The 16,328-nt window shown below is 43.2% G+C and overlaps 1 protein-coding gene across 1 annotated transcript; it reads left to right on the forward strand.

Annotated features, from left to right (window-relative positions):
- The first annotated feature begins 817 nt into the window (after window positions 1-817).
- LOC132829110 (sphingosine 1-phosphate receptor 3-like) lies at window positions 818-15,518 on the forward strand. The gene is made up of 2 exons (XM_060846429.1): window positions 818-1,043; window positions 12,879-15,518. Exon 2 carries the CDS (start codon window positions 13,068-13,070, stop codon window positions 14,187-14,189), a length of 1,122 nt encoding a protein of 373 aa, XP_060702412.1. The 5' UTR covers window positions 818-1,043; window positions 12,879-13,067; the 3' UTR covers window positions 14,190-15,518.
- Window positions 15,519-16,328: the final 810 nt, after the last annotated feature.

Genomic DNA, 16,328 nt, shown 5'->3' on the forward strand with positions numbered 1-16,328 from the left:
GGATTGTCACTTATGATGAAGAAAGTGAAGGACTGCAGATGCTGGAGATCAGAGTCAAGAGTGTGGTGCTGGAAAAGCACAGCAGGTCAGGCAGCATCTGAGGGAGATGTTTCGGGCATAAGCCCTTCCAGCGCCACACTCTCGACCCTTATCACTTATGATGTAGGATATGTAGCAAGGTCTCACAAAATGCCAATTGAAGAATTAATGTAGCCCAGGGTACTTTAAATTAGATTAGATTATCTGTGGTGTGGAACAGGACATTCGGCCCAACAAGTCCACACTGACCTTCTGAAGAGTAACCCACCCAGACCCATTTCTCTCTGACTAATGCATCTAACACGATGGATGGGGAGACATCTCACTGACCCACATTCCCACCTCCCCCTCAATCACCTCAGCCTCTTTTGTAAAAATGATGGCAAGGAGTTGTTTAACAGCTACCCAAACTGGGAGAGAACATGTCAGACAGTGCAGCACTCCCTCCCTCCGGCACTGCCTGCCTTGCTCAGATTCTGAAGGGACACTTGAAACCAGATCCCAGTGTCTGAGTAGTCAGAGCCACAGCTTTATTTTCAAAGTTTCTCCTGCAGGAAGTAAGCATTTCACTGGAAGGCGCGTTTAACTATTCACAGGGCTCTGGGCTGGAGATGAACAGTGTCCTGAGTGAATACCTGAAACCGAAATGGTTGGGCTGTGTTTTGATGAGTGGGGCTGTGTTTTGTTTTGAGGATTGCTCGCATGGGATGTCCCGCCCCCTTCAGACAGAATAAGAAACGGCTGACGTGCATCCTTTACAATTATTCACTGCGGTCCCTGCTCCTGTGAACAGGAAACTGCTCAAAACCCAAGTGAGGCATTTAATTTGACCGCGACTCCACAACCAGAGGACGAGAAAAGCAGCACTTTGGCGGCTCCAAACTACCTGGAGTGAGTGTGCTTGTACTCACAGTGATCCCTATTGTAACCAACAGACTTTAAGAAAAGTGTTTGGTCGCCTCTCGACAGTTCTGAAGCAGCGTTCATAGTGCAACTTTCTTCAGGTACGTCTGAACTTATTAGCAGCGGGCTGGCTACAAAGCACTCTCCAGTTGTTGCAATATACCTAACTTTAATTTTACTGGAAGATAAATGGGGTGCTATAAGTGCAGGTGTCAGAGCAGAGAAGTCGGATAAAACTCTAAACAGTAGATGCATTTAATTATCTTCTCTTGGCCGGTAAAGTTCGTGCCTTTGTAGGGATTAACATTATCGTGAAGGGAAAAAAAAAGCCAGATACACACACGCAAACAGAGAGAGAGGCACAGGCCAGAACAGAAAGGTGAGGAATAGACCGAGGAGGAAATCGCGACAGATAGAGACATAGGCACAGTATTAGGGAGGGATAGACACACACACACATACACGCGGACAGATAAAAGGGGAAGTAAGAGAGGTGAAAGTGAGGGAAATTACTCCATAAGGAGACAGAAGTGAGCTGGGGAAACTGAGGAGAGACAGTGAAGGCGGTGCTGGGGACAAAATACTTTCCAGGACTCTATCTTAGCTGCTCGATGCTAGAACTTTCCTCAAGCGGCTGACGGTTAAAGAGAGTTTAGAATTACCGGTCCTCAAAAGGCGGAGTAAGTCTCAAAGGTCCCTGACCCTAATACTGGTGCCGAACGAATTCATTTCCATGTGTGTGTTTTGTGATGGTACTGTAACATCACTAATAGTGGTGAAAGTGCCTGGTTACTTCGCCTGGTTAATGCAGATCTCAGGGTACAGCGTGTTGAGAAATCCCACATTTTTGTTTTTGCAAGAGCCGGTCATTTTCCATCGCACAGTAATAAGTGGAGCCGCTCCCTCTCTAAAACTGCTTCTCCCTCAATTGCCTGGGACACGTTGTCACTTTTCCCAATCCCACTCAAATTCCCAGTTGAAAGTTGCCCCAACACGATGCCACTTCACGCCATGAGAAACGGAGTGGAAATCCACAGGAAAGCAGCGTTGGATGAATACTCGAAGGCAGATGCCCGCTCGTGTCTGTTAATAAAAGCAAAATATTACGGATGCTGGAAATCTGAAACAAAACAGACAGAAAGTGCTGGAGAAACTCAACATTTGTGGAGAGAGAAACAGAGCCGAAACGTTAAATCTTCTTCTCTCTCCACAAATGCTGCCAGACCTGCTGAGTTTCTTCAGCGCTTTCTATTTTTAGAGGCTACCCGCCTTTATGCTGACCCGCGCCTTTCGCGACTGCACCGCAGAACTGGAGGCAAGATTTTCATTTATCTAGCGCCTTTCCCAACTATGGTACCTTCACAAACGCTTTGCTTTCGTGGGAGGAATGAAATGGGAAATAGTCTTGCAGGGTCATTAGGACTAGAGCAGGGCAATGGGTCTGACTGGATATCTCCAGACGGACAGAGTGTAGACTCGATTGGCCAAATGGCCTCCTTCTGTACTAGAATGACTCTAGTTTTTTTTTAAAGTGTAGTCAGTTTTGTGATGCAAATAATGGAAAGAACATCAAATCGTAATCTAGCATCATAGAGGGTCAACCAGAGAGAAAACGGATCATTCAGCTTTTAATGTTAGAAATAAAATAGATTTAAAAGAACATTAAACAGAATCATACCACGATAGACCCCAACCCCTTTCCTCCCTGTAATTCTGCAGGTTCATCTGCCTTAGATAATAATCCAATTCCTTCCTGACTGCTTCGGTTGAATCTGTCTCCATCACATTTTTATATTCCAGCTGCTGAATGCTCACTGTGAGAAAGCATCCTTCCTCATGTCTCCATTGTTTCCTTTGTCAAATATCAGAAAACGGTCTCCTCTGGCCCTGTTTTTCCTTTTCCAGCCTGCCTGGACCCCTCATGGTTTTGAATCTATTTATCAAAACTGTGAGAAAGTGAGGACGCCAGATGCTGGAGACTCAAAGTCAAAAAGGGTGGTGCTGGAAAAGCACAGCAGGTCAGGCAGTATCTGAGGGGCAGGAGCACCCATGTTTTGGGAATAAGCCCTTCATCAGGAATGTGTGTGTGTGTGTGTGTGTGTGGCGGGGGGTGTGTGGGGATGAGAGTTTAAATGGGGTGTGGGGGTGGGGCTGCAGTGCAGTTGCTCTTCTCTCAGGAAAACAGTCTAATATTCTCCAACATGTCCATACAACCAATGAATCATTTTTGCACTTTCTCTCTAATGCTATCACGTCCTCTCCAAAATGTGTTACCTGGAACTGGATGCAATACTTCATCTGAGGGTGACACTGTGTTTTCTATAAGTTTGGCGTAGCTCTCCTTTTGTATTTTGTGTTCCTACTAATAAAGCCCAGGATGTTGTCTGCTTTATGAGCCACTGTCTCAACTTGTCCTGTCAACTTCAATGATTTATGTACCAATTGACCCAGGCCGACTGATCCTGCAGCCCATTTAGAATTGCACCCCCATTAACTTATTTGACTCTCTGTGTTCTTTGTACCAAAATAATCACTTAGAACATAGAACAATACAGCACAGAACAGGCCCTTCAGCCCACGATGTTGTGCCAAACATTTGTCCTAGCTTAAGCACCCATCCATGTACCTATCCAATTTCCGCTTAAAGGTCACCAATGATTCTGACTCTGCCACTGCCACAGGCAGTGCATTCCATGCCCCCACCACTCTCTGGATAAAGAACCTATCCCTGACATTCCCCCTATACCTTCCACCCTTCACCTTAAATTTTTTGTCCCCTTGTAACACTCTGTTGTATCCGGGGAAAAAGTCTCTGACTGTCTACTCTTATCTATTCCCCTGATCATCTTATAAACCTTTATCAAGTCACCCCTCATCCTTCGCCGTTCCAATGAGAAAAGGCCTAGCACTCTCAACCTATCCTCGTACGACCTATTCTCCATTCGAGGCAACATCCTGGTAAATCTCCTCTGCGCCCTCCCCAAAGCTTCCACATCTTTCCTAAAATGAGGCGGCGAGAACTGCACACAGTACTCCAAATGTGGCCTTACCAATATCCTGTACAGCTGCAACATCACCTCACGACTCTTGAATTCAATCCCTCTGCTAATGAATGCTAATACACCATAGTCCTTCTTACAAGCTCTATCCACCTATGTGGCAACTTTCAAAGAGCTATGAACATAGACCCCAAGATCCCTCTGCTCCTCCACCTTATTAAGAACCCTACCGTTAACCTTGTATTCCGCATTCTTATTTGTCCTTCCAAAATGGACAACTTCACACTTGACAGGGTTGAACTCCATCTGCCACTCCTCAGCCCAGCTCTGCATCATATCTAAGTCCCTTTGCAGCCGACAACAGCCCTCCTCACTATCCACAACTCCCCCAATCTTCGTATCGTCTGCAAATTTATTGACCCACCCTTCGACTCCCTCATCCAAGTCATTAATAAACATTACAAACAGCAGAGAACCCAGAACTGATCCCTGCGGAACTCCACTTGTAACTGGGCTCCAGGCTGAATATTTATCATCTACCACCACTCTCTGACTTCGACCGGTTAGCCAGTTCTCTATCCAACTGGCCAAATTTCCCAATATCCCATGCCTCCTGACTTTCCGCATATGCCTGCCATGGGGAACCTTATCAAATGCCTTACCAAAATCCATGTACACTACATCCACTGCTCTACCCTCATCCACATGCTTGATCACCTCCTCAAAGAATTCAATAAGACTTGTAAGGCAAGACCTACCCCTCACAAATCTGTGGTGGCTGTCCCTAATCAAGCAGTGTCTTTCCAGATACTCATAAATCCTATCCCTCAGTACCCTTTCCATTACTTTGCCTACCACCAAAGTAAGAATAACAGGCCTGTAATTCCCGGGGTTATCCCTATTCCCTTTTTGAACAGGGGCACAACATTCGTTATTCTCCAGTCCCCTGGTACCGCCCCCGTTGACATCTCTGCATGAAATTCTGTCTGTCACTCATTCTCCTTTATCAATAATCTGTATTTGTTTTTATTTGTTCATTTGTGGGATGTGGGCATCGTTTGCTGGTGAGTGTTCATTGCCCGTCCCTAGTTAAGGTGGAGGTGAGCTGTTTTCTTGAACTACTGCAGTTCACTTGCTGTACAGGTACCCACAATGCACGTAGGGAGGGAATTCCAGGATTTTGACCCAGTGACAGCGAAGGAACAGCAATGTATTTCCAAGTCAGGATGGTGAGTGGCTTGGAGGGGCATTTGCAGACTATGGCGTACCCAAATATCTGCTTTCCTTATCCTCCTAGTTGGAAGTTTGGAAAGGTGCTCTCTGAGGAGGTTTGGTGAATTTCTGCAGTGCATCTTGTCGATAGTACACACTGCTGCTACTGAGTGTCGGTGGTGAAGGCAATGGATGCTTGTGAATGTGGTGCCAGTCAAGCATCCAGCTTTGTCCTGGATGATGTCAAGTTTCTTGAGTGTTATTGGGGCTGCTCCTATCTAGGCAAGTGTGGATATCCATCACACACCTGATTTGTGCCTTGTAGGCTTTAGGGAGTCAGGAGGTGAGTTACTCATTGCAATATTCCTAGCCTCTGATCTGCTCATGTCGCCATTGTGTTTGAGGCAAGTCCATTTGAATCCAAGGTCAATGACCCTTTAATGTTCTACAGCTTATGGTCCACAATGCTTTGTATAATCCAAATTTTTTGAAATTGTGTCCTGTACACCAAACTCATCAGTCTGTCTCAGGATAAGCAAAAACACTAATTTCAAGCCTGGAAGAAATCCTCTGTAAACCTTTCCCGAGTCTGAAAGAAAATCTACTAACCGCTGATCTGTTTCCTGTCTCTCAGACCATTTTGTATCCATGATGCTATTATCCCTGTTATTCCCTGAATTCCAATTTGCTGTTAAGTCTGTGTATGGCATTTTGTCAGAAGCCTTTGGACTGCATGTAGAACAGATTTACAGCATTATCCTCACCAACCCACTTTTGTTATCTCATCAAAGAATATACAAATTAGTTAAATATTAAACAGTTAAATAAATCTGTGCTAGTCCCAATGTGACTATTCATTTTACCCTGAATTATTGCTTCTGGAAGCTTCTCAACCACCAAGATTGTTGGAATTTTCTTTTTCTTGAGCAAGGGTGTAATATTTGCAATTTTCCAGTGCTGTGGCATCACTCAAGAGTTTAAGTAAGATTAGAAAATGGTGGCTACTGACTGCAATTTTCATTCTCACCTCTCTCACTATTCTTTAATATATTTCATCTGGTTCTAGAGCCTTGTCAGCGTTGATTACAGACAGCCTATCTTGTACCTCCCTGCCTATCAACTGGAAACCTTGTGACTGTCTAAACCAGCTTTTCTTTTACTGTGACCCATGCAGCATCTTTTTCCTTGCTGAAGATTGATGCAAAGTATTAGAGTCATAGAGTAAAACAGCATGGAAACAGGCCCTTCGGCCCAAATTGAACTGTACTGACCATGGTGCCCACTCAGCTAGTTCTAGTTGCCCACGTTTAGCCTATATCCCCCTAAACCCTTCCCATCCATGTACTTGTCCAACTGTTTTTAAATGTTTAATATACAATTTACTGCCACAGTTTTGCCTCCAAGTATAAATCTCCTTTTGATCCCAGTCTTACTGTTTACCACCTTTAACAATTTAAACTCAAAACAAGACTTCTGGGTTTCTTTTTGTGTTAGCTACTAGCCCTTCCTGTTGCTTCTCTTGTTTGTTTTTTCAATGCCACTCTCAACGTACCATATTTTGTCTGCTTTTTAGTTTTATTATCCATCTGACATCTGGTCTAAGCATAGCTTTTCTTTGTTTGTTCTTCATCTCAATCACTGTGTCTTTTGTCATTCCAGGGAGCTCTTGATCTCTTTGCCTTCTGTAGGAATCTGCTATGACTGTAACCGAAACATTTCACCTTTAAAGACATTACGTTGTTCGATTATCTGTCAACTTTTGACTCTGATTCTGCAGGGTCAGCGTCATTCTTACACCTTTTGAAGTTGGCTTTCCCCCAGCTCGTTATTCTCACTGGTTTGTTCCTTATCCTTTTTGATAACCAACCTAAACGTTATAATACAATGATCATGACTTCATTAATGGTCTCTTCTTGAGACCCAATCCACTTGGCCTATGTCATTCCCAAGAATCATATCTAGCAATGTGGGCGGCACGGTGGCACAGTGGTTAGCACTGCTGCCTCACAGCACCTGAGACCCGGGTTCAATTCCCGACTCAGGCGACTGACTGTGTGGAGTTTACACATTCTCCCCGTGTCTGCGTGGGTTTCCTCCGGGTGCTCTAGTTTCCTCCCACAGTCCAAAGATGTGCGGGTCAGGTGAATTGGCCATGCAGAATTGCCCGTAGTGTTAGGTAAGGGGTAAATGTGGGGGTGGGTTGCGCTTCGGCAGGTCGGTGTGGACTTGTTGGACCGAAGGGCCTGTTTCCACACTGTAAGTAATCTAATCTAATATTCCCTTTCTCATTGGACTGAACATATTGCTTTAAAAAGTTCTCATGAGCATGTTCTTGAATCTTTCCTTCTTTAGCTTTTGCACCACTACTTTCTAACTCTATATTTGGATAATTAAAAATACATTGTAATGGCTATATTATGTTTGCACACCTCTCTGAAATATCTGTGCAAAATTGTTTCTCGACAGCTTGTTTGTGACCTATAGATACTCTGAGCAGTGTTTTTCATTCCTCTGCTCTAACCAATTTGATTCTGCCCTCCAGGATGTCCACTCCACTGTCTTTCGCTCTCCTTAATCACTGTCACTACCTCTCCCTTTCTGCTGTTCTTATTTTCCTGAACATATTCTAAACAATATTTTTTTTTCTCACCTAGTCCTGCCTTGCTTTGAGTTAGGTCTCTGTTATAGTTACAACATTATATTTCTCCATTGGTGTTTGTCATCTGCAATACACCAACCTTTTCTACCACACTCCGTGCACTCACATATTTGCAGAGTAAAACTTGTTTTAACTTAATTGCTTTTCCTCTGCCTCTGACTTTACTAAATCAACTTACTATTTGGTTCTGTAGTGTAACTTATATTTCTCAGTATTCTGTGCACTTTGAGATTCCAGTCTACAGAATGACTTCCTTATTCCCACAACCCTAAACTCTCCCCATTTGCAGCACCAGACATCCCCTTGATGTGTTGGTTGCATTTTTCATTTGCAAGCTATCAAATTGTGATTTTAGTTGAGTGTGAAACTGTAAAAGACTCTGAGCAATTTATTGTGGTTGGATCTGGCTACTTGTTTGAAATCATTATCAGCTTGACGTCATTTAACAACAGCATGTTATGTATAGCTCTGCTTGCACTTGTCCAAACAGCGGTGCAATGAAACGCTTGAAGAGAACTGAATGCCTAACTAGACTCGGCTCTGGTAAAACCTTGCTAACACGAAAGCAGAATGTTGTGGACACTAAACCACTGTAGCCATGTGCAAGCCGAAATCCAAAACTAGAAACAGAAAATACTACAATTACTCAGCCACCTGAGTAGTTTCCTTGAAGAACTAAACAAGTTTCATGTTTCACCTTAAGCCTCTTTGGTCAGAGCTTGTAGATATTAGAAAGATTAAAAAAGTGTGGAATAAATGATGCTTTCCTTCTCTTATTCATTTTAATGTCCTTTCAGATGGATTCAGCATCCCACCATTCACAACAACTCTAGGTGTATATTTTGTTTCTTTACTGGTCCTGTTATCGCTCCCTTTGGCCTTGCTTCGTGAAATCTTTAGTTATTTAATCTCTCCTGCTTTCCACTGTGCTACAGACTTACCTTCTGTGTGCCCTCTTCTCGTTTCACTTATTCATAAAATTCCTACAGTGTGAAAACAGGCCATTCAGGTCCACAGTGACCCTCTGAAGAGCATCTCACCCAGACACACTCCCCTACCCCATCCCTGTATTTCTCATGCCTAATCTACCTGGCCTACTCATCCCGGCATACCATGGGAAATCCACCTAACCTGCATATCTTTGCACTGTGGGGGGAAACTAGAGCACCCAGAGGAAACCCAGGCAGACGCAGGGAGAATGTGCAGACTCTACACAGACAGTCACCTGAGGGTAGAGTCGAATGCAGGTCCCTGGCACTGTGAGGCAGCAGTGCTAATCTCTGACCAATTATACCTACAATATTTCCCCCAGTGGAATCATGAATTCTCTTCTCCTCTCCACACGCTGAGTGCCAACAGCAGATTTTCTTTCTGTTCAATCTTCATTGAGTTGCCTTGTCTGAACCTCTTCAACATTGCACATGGCTTCAATTCTAGTGTCATATCTGGATGACATTAAGCAGCTTATGCTGGTGTGAAGGCACATTTCAATTGGCATGAACTTTGTAGTATAAAAACCATATAAAATGTAATGGTGTTTTAGAATTGGAGAGGTAATGCTCAGTTGTACCAAAACACAACTAGAAGCGTTGTCATATATAATGAAAATTAACTTGGATAGGCACCAAGACCACAATATAATCCCTGCTTTAAGAACTATTATTGTTTTTTGAAGTGCATGGTTCAATTTTTCAAATATTATAATTTGGGAAATTATTAGTGTTGAGATTCAGCTGTCAAGCCTTAGTTGAGATTTAAAAACAAACCTGAAATAAAGTCTGAAGATATTGCATGTAGTCAGCAGGTTAGTTAACTGCTGGAGAGACAGATTGTTTCAAATGTAGCCCCTAGTCAGAACTCAATTCTGACAAAGATTCCAGGGCACCTTTACTCTTTCCAGATGCTGGAAACAATTCTGTATTAACAGAATTTTGTCTCAAAATCACTTATTGTGTCAGATGCGACTAAAGACCGTGTACAATGGATAGAGTAACCCACTAACTCCACTGTAACTGTTACCTTTGCTGACTATCTCAGTAGGGGGAGATAGTGGTAATGTCACCTTTTTGTTCATCCAGGCAAATGATAGGGGATTTTTGTGGTGCAGTGGTAGTGTCCTCTCCTCTGAGCCAGGCTATAGAAGGAATCATAATACATCTGAGTAGATTATCTTTGAAAGAAATAGATCATGGAGTATGATTCCCATTTGGGACCATATTATGAGTTAAAGTGTGAGAGGTCTTGCATTCAATCCTAGACAAGTCCTGCTATACTAGTTCAAGCCAATAGCTATACTAGTCTGTAAATACCCAATCTTGGAAGCTGTGTAGACTCAGGCCTGATTAGGACTTGGGAATGCCAGGGCTGTTGTGGCACAGCGTCCATAATTTAGCCTATGTTCAAGTCTCACATCCTCCAGAGGGAAGAGGTTGATCAAAAATATCTGCAATTCTAGGGGGATCCACAAGATTCTACTTTAGACGATTTTATGTCCTTCAATGAGATGTTAATTCAAGGCTCCCATGTATCTTCTTGAGGATACATAACAAATTCTATGGCAAAGTTTTGAAGAATCATGGAGGTGGGCTCCCTGGAGTTATTGCTAAACTTATCTCCTAATCAACATTTAAGAAGGCATTATCTGTCCACTATTGCATTGCTATATATGGGTCCTTGCTGTGTATGAATTGCCTATTGTGCCTCCTGCACTTCAAAAGTACTTCCTCGCCTAGTAGGGGCATTGAGAGTCATTTCATATGTACATGTGAATTAGGAACTGAAGTAGACCATCTGGCCCTCCAAGTCTGCTCCATCATTCAATAAGATCTGTCTGTGTTCCAAATTCCAAACTTCCATTTAGTCCAATTACCTCTGATTTCTTTGCCTACCAAAAATTTCTCGACTTTCACCTTGAAGATATTCAGTGATCCCACTTCCAGAACCTTCTGAAGTACAGGGTTCCAAGGCCACAGAATCCTCTGAAAGAAATGTTTCTCTGCATTTGTTTAATTTAATTCATTTTAATGTTTCCTACATATTTGTTCATTAGTGAGCTGCTTTCTCAAGTAATGGGACATAGGATGTTACAGTGTGTATGGACTTGAAGTCAAATATGTTGAGTCAGATGCTATAATGTATTCAGCAAGGAAGTGACCTTCATTGACAGCAGATTACAGGATTGAGTGTTAATAAGGTTGACCATATTAAAGAAATTATCTTCCAAGTTAAAGGTTAATTACCTGATCATTCTGCTGAGCATTCATTGAGGTATTTATGGAATCAGAATCATACTGTACAAGAAAGGCCCTTCAGCCCATTCAGTCTGCACTGACTAAAACAAATCATCAGCTACCTACACTACCTACTTTCCAACACTTAGCCAATAGCCTTGAGTATTATGCCATTTCAAGTGCCCATCCACTTTTTAAAGATTGAAGTTTTCCTGCCTCTAGGTAGTTAAAACAAATATTTTTTTTTGACATATTAGTTTTATAAAAGTATTGGAATTGGGGGAAATGCTGTGTTGATGGGACAGTGCCAGGAGGGCTGTGGGGTATTATTGGGGTTGCTGTTCTCAGATTGGGCAGCCCTGGTCTCAGAGTGGACAATGGTTAGTTTTCAAGGGATCCCAGTGTTTGAACAGATGAATTGCTGAGTCTCAGTTTGGTCAGGTTCTGAGGAAGAGCCATATTGGATTGGAAAGGTCAGCTCTTACTTCTCTCCACAGATGCTGCTACTGACTTTTCCCAGCATTCTCTGTGTTTGTTTTTGGAGCTGACCAACATGTTGTCTCTTGTTGAATAAGATGTGAGTAAAGACAGTGGTATACAATGCATAGAGCAACCCACCAACTCCGCTGTGATTGTTACCTTTGGGGACTATCTCAATGTATAGCTTGGGATAGGTGGATACAGTGGTAATGTCACCTTTTTGTTCATCCAGGTGAATGGTAGGGGATTTTTTGGTGCAGTGGTAGCGTCCTCACCTCTGAGCCAGGCTATAGAGGGAATCATAATACATCTGAATGAATTAACTTTAAAAGAAATAGATCATGGAGTACGATTCCCACTTGGGGCCATGTTATGAAATGTGTGAGAAATCTTGCGTTCAAAGAGTTTTGGGTGTTCATTGTGTCACAAAGCTAGTCCCTTTTTTGTCTAAAAGCTGTTCCTTGGCTCCAGGAGACTCTGTCCTTGATTTTTTTTCAGAGGGGTAATAATCCAGGCCGGGCTCCGATCAGTCTGGTTTTGTGCAGAGATGAAAAGGATTTTGAGAGGCCTTTTGTTTATATGTAAACAGATGAGAGTTCAAGCCAAAGTGGTCATGTTTTAGAAGTGACCTTTGTAATGAAAGGGGCGTGGTCAGCTCTCTAGCTGAGCTGAAATGAGCAGTTTTAGTTCAGTCTTGAACTGGGAAGTTCAACAGGGAGCTGTGCGGAAACTCTCTCTCTTTCTGCCCTTCAACTTCAACCTGGAAGCATGTGTTCCAGTTATATTGGGTTTTAAAGGGAGTTTGCTGATTGGGACTATTGTGTGTATTCAGAACATCATAATTAAGTCTAAGTGGATAGGTTGAGTTCTGGAGGGGTTCTTTATTCTGTCCTTTGTGTTTCAATGTGTAATTTTTTTGTCTGTTTTAAAATCTAGTCATGATTTGGAGATGCTGGTGTTGGATTGGGGTGTACGAAGTTACAAATGACACAACACCAGGTTGTAACCACCTGATGAAGGAGCAGCGCTCTGAAATCTAGTGCTTCCAATTAAACCTGTTGGACTATAACCTGGTGTTGTGTGATTTTTAACTTAAGATCTAGTAGACAACCTAGCTATCGTACTCCGAGTAATTTTCACTGTACACTTACTGAAACAAATTGTAAAGCTAGGTCTAGGGCTGCCTGCTTAAGAATGTTTTGAGTGATCTGGCTTAGTCCATAACAGTTGCACTGTTTACGTAGTTTTCCTTGCACTAGTTAATCATTTTAATTGTGGATTCTGAAACATTGAACTTTTGGCATTACAAAGATCTGACATTTTGTCTTAACACAACTTTTTACATATTTTCCCCAGGTTAGAGACTCCAATTGAAGAGGTTGTCTGAAAATCGATGTGTGATTCCCCAGCTCCTCCTTGGACAGACTCCAACAGTGAACTGGGCCAGACGTACTGACAGCGCCCTCTATTGTTTAAAATGCTTCAGTACGCAGAGTAGACACTGGCCAGTGTCTTTGGGACATTCCTGGTAACTCAGTGGTAGCAATGGCTTTGTTCAGTGACTATGAGGGGGATGAGACCATCATCAGGCATTATAACTTTACAGGAAGATTATTCAACAGGACAGAGGGTGTTTCCAGCAGTGCCAAGACTGCAGTCTTCCTCCTGGCCTGTATATTGATTGTCATTGAGAATCTGATGGTGCTTGTGGCTATTTGGAAAAACAAGAAGTTTCACACACAGATGTACTATTTAATCGGGAATCTTGCCCTTTCAGATCTCTTGGCCGGGGTGACTTATGTATTTAACATCCTCATGTCTGGACACCGCACCCTGACCCTGACACCGGCAGAATGGTTCATCAGGGAAGGCAGTATGTTTGTTGCCTTGTGTGCATCAACCTTCAGTTTGTTGGCGATTGCCATTGAAAGGCACATGACCATGGTAAAAATGAGACCGTATGACTCTAAGAAGCAGTACAGGCTTTTCCTGCTGCTGGGTGCTTGCTGGATGATCTCCATTCTCCTAGGGCTCTTGCCGCAAATTGGATGGAGCTGCATCGACAGACTCCAGTCCTGTTCGACCATGCTACCACTGTTTGCCAAAAGCTATGTGGCCTTTTGCATCACCATCTTAACCGCCATCTTGTTCTCCGTTGTGATCTTGTATGTCCGCATCTACCGGCTGGTCAGCTCCAGCAGCCGCAAGATGAAGGTGAGGAAGAACACCAAGGGCAGCCAGTCGGAGAGGGCCATGGCTCTCCTGCGCACAGTGATGATCGTCGTGGGTGTCTTCATAGCCTGCTGGTCCCCTCTCTTCATCTTCCTGATGCTGGATGTCGCCTGTAGTCCCAAGCAGTGCAACATCCTCTACAAGGCAGACTGGTCCGTTGCCCTAGCGGTGCTGAACTCGGCCCTGAACCCCATCATTTACACCCTGTCCAGCAGGGAGATGCGAGGGGCCTTCTTCAAGTTGCTCTGCTGCTGTTTGGTGGGCTCAGACGTAGCCAGGAGCCTGCCGATAGCACCGACTGCAGACAACAGCAGGAGTAAGTCCAGCGGGAGCAACTTTAACAAACCCCGGGATGAGGTCGACTCCCCGACAATGCTCATTTCAGCCTGTATAGTCAAGTCGAGTGAGTTTTCACTGGAAAAGGGCAAGTCTTGAATTCTGTGGCGATTCCCAGAAGAATCCAAGGAAAACATCTTGACTCCTATCAGGATTGTGAAGTAAAGACAGTTGATGTCAGTGTTTCTGTTTTAATAATACAGACTTTCCGTTATCTTGTACAAAATATCACCATAATGTTGATAAGCACTCAATGACTATAGTGAAGGTTATTGGTTTGCTGCACCACAAATCCACAGAGTCCTGATCATTGGTTTATTGTTAGATCACTGCCATAATTTACTTTTGTGCCCACAAGTTAGTGAAAGTAGGGGTAAAAAGCAGGTTGGGTGTTGTCTGGTTACAGAGAAGTAAGACAGTCAGCCAAAGCCATCTTGTTGAGTGAAACCTGCCCTAAAGTGTGGTCGGTGTATGAGAATCGGAATTGCCACTGTTGCCATCATTTCTCCTCCCTTGGGAGTTAATCACTCACTCACCCAGCAGGGCTCCGGGGAACTGGCAGTAAATGGGAGCCAGATCCGATTCCCAGCAGAAATCCCATTTGCGAGCTCCCTAGAGTTATTTCTGATCTGTCCTCAGATTGAGGGTCAGCCTTTTCAGAAGCAGATGAGGAAGACTCCCTGCCACTAAAGACTTCCAATACTTTGAAATTCTTCCCCCAGCAAAGCTCCATCACTGACTATATTCCGAATGAGTATTCAGACTGAAAGAACAGAGGAGTATGGGGATATTCGGGACGGTAAAGTTGAGTTAGAAGATCAGTCATGATCCTGTTGAAGCATAGAGAAGTCTGAAAGGGTCAAAGGCCAACTCAGCTCCTATTTGTTATATTCTGAGATTTCTGTTCCTGCCTCCAAAATGTCCCCTATTCTGTCTCAGTCATTTCTGTTCCTTAACTTTAAAATGGTCTTGAAACCTATTTGTTTTATTTTTAAAATACTTGCCTAAACTTGCTCCCTCTTAAGTCCTCTCTCTCTCTCTGTGTCTCTCTCTGTGTCTCTCTCTGTGTCTCTCTCTGTGTGTCTCTCTCTCTATCTTTCTCTCCTCTCAATTCTCTGCATTTTAGGTACTCTGACACAAAGGAGCTTGCGAAATATCAGCATGCCTGAGGGCTGGCCTATCACCACTGCCAATAAAGGAAGGCCCAGGTTACCAGCTAACTCTGACCTTGGGTGCCAAAGCTATAACCTGTAGGTGATAGACTGGCGATGTAGCAATAGACTCAACCAACAATAGAAGATCAATGTAAATGTTTTTATATAACCTGTCAAAGAACCTGTATTTTTGTGCACTATTTATTAAATATTGTGATTATATATTTTAAGTTGAGCCATGAAGAAATAAACCTTTAATGCTTTCATTAGAAAATGTATATTTTGATTTATTTATGTATTATTAAATACACGTCACAAATTGATGGATTGCTGTTGTGAAGGTGGCCATGATAAATGGGCTGTCTGTGTTCCATATGTGGAGGACTGGAGGGTGTCTAATGTTGAGCCTGGGCAGTATTGTCAAACAGACACCCAAGGGTTCAGGTACATTGGATGGTTAAGAAGGCATTGAGCACACTGATCATTGCTCAGATCAGTGAATATAGGAGTTGGGACACCATGTTGAGATTGTGAGTGAGGCCATTCTGAGAATACTGTGGGCAGTTCTGGTTGAACTGTTCTTGGAAGAACCTTATTAAATTGGAGCGAGTGCAGAAAACATTGGCTAGGACGGTGCTGGCTCTGGAGGATTTAAGTTATAAGGAGAGACTAGATAGGCTGGGACTTTTTTCACTGGAGCATAGGAGGTTGAGGTGTGACCTTGAGAGGTTTATAAAATCATGAGGAGCATGGATGAGATGAATAACCAAGGTTTTTTTTCCCTAAGATGGGGGAGTTCAAAACTAGAGTGCATAGGTTTAAGGTGAGAGGAGAAAGATTTAAAAGGGAACTGAGGGTCAATGCTTTCACACAGAGAGTGGTTCAAATGTGGAATGAACTGCCAGACAAAGTGGTGGATGCAGCTACGGTTACAGCACTTAAAGGGCATTTGGGCAGGTACATGAATAGGAAAGGTACAGAGGAATATGGAAAAATGTGGGAAAATGGGACTAGATTAGTTTGGGAAAGCTAGTTGGCATGGATGAGTTGGACTGAAGGATCTGTTTCTGTGCTGTAAGACTCT

The sequence above is a fragment of the Hemiscyllium ocellatum genome, chromosome 28, assembly GCF_020745735.1.
Source record: "Hemiscyllium ocellatum isolate sHemOce1 chromosome 28, sHemOce1.pat.X.cur, whole genome shotgun sequence".
Taxonomy (NCBI): domain Eukaryota; kingdom Metazoa; phylum Chordata; class Chondrichthyes; order Orectolobiformes; family Hemiscylliidae; genus Hemiscyllium; species Hemiscyllium ocellatum.

What these genes read in the sequence shown, in the direction of transcription:
- LOC132829110 (XM_060846429.1), top strand. Translation starts at nt 13,068, where the DNA reads ATGGCTTTGTTCAGTGACTATGAGGGGGATGAGACCATCATCAGGCAT.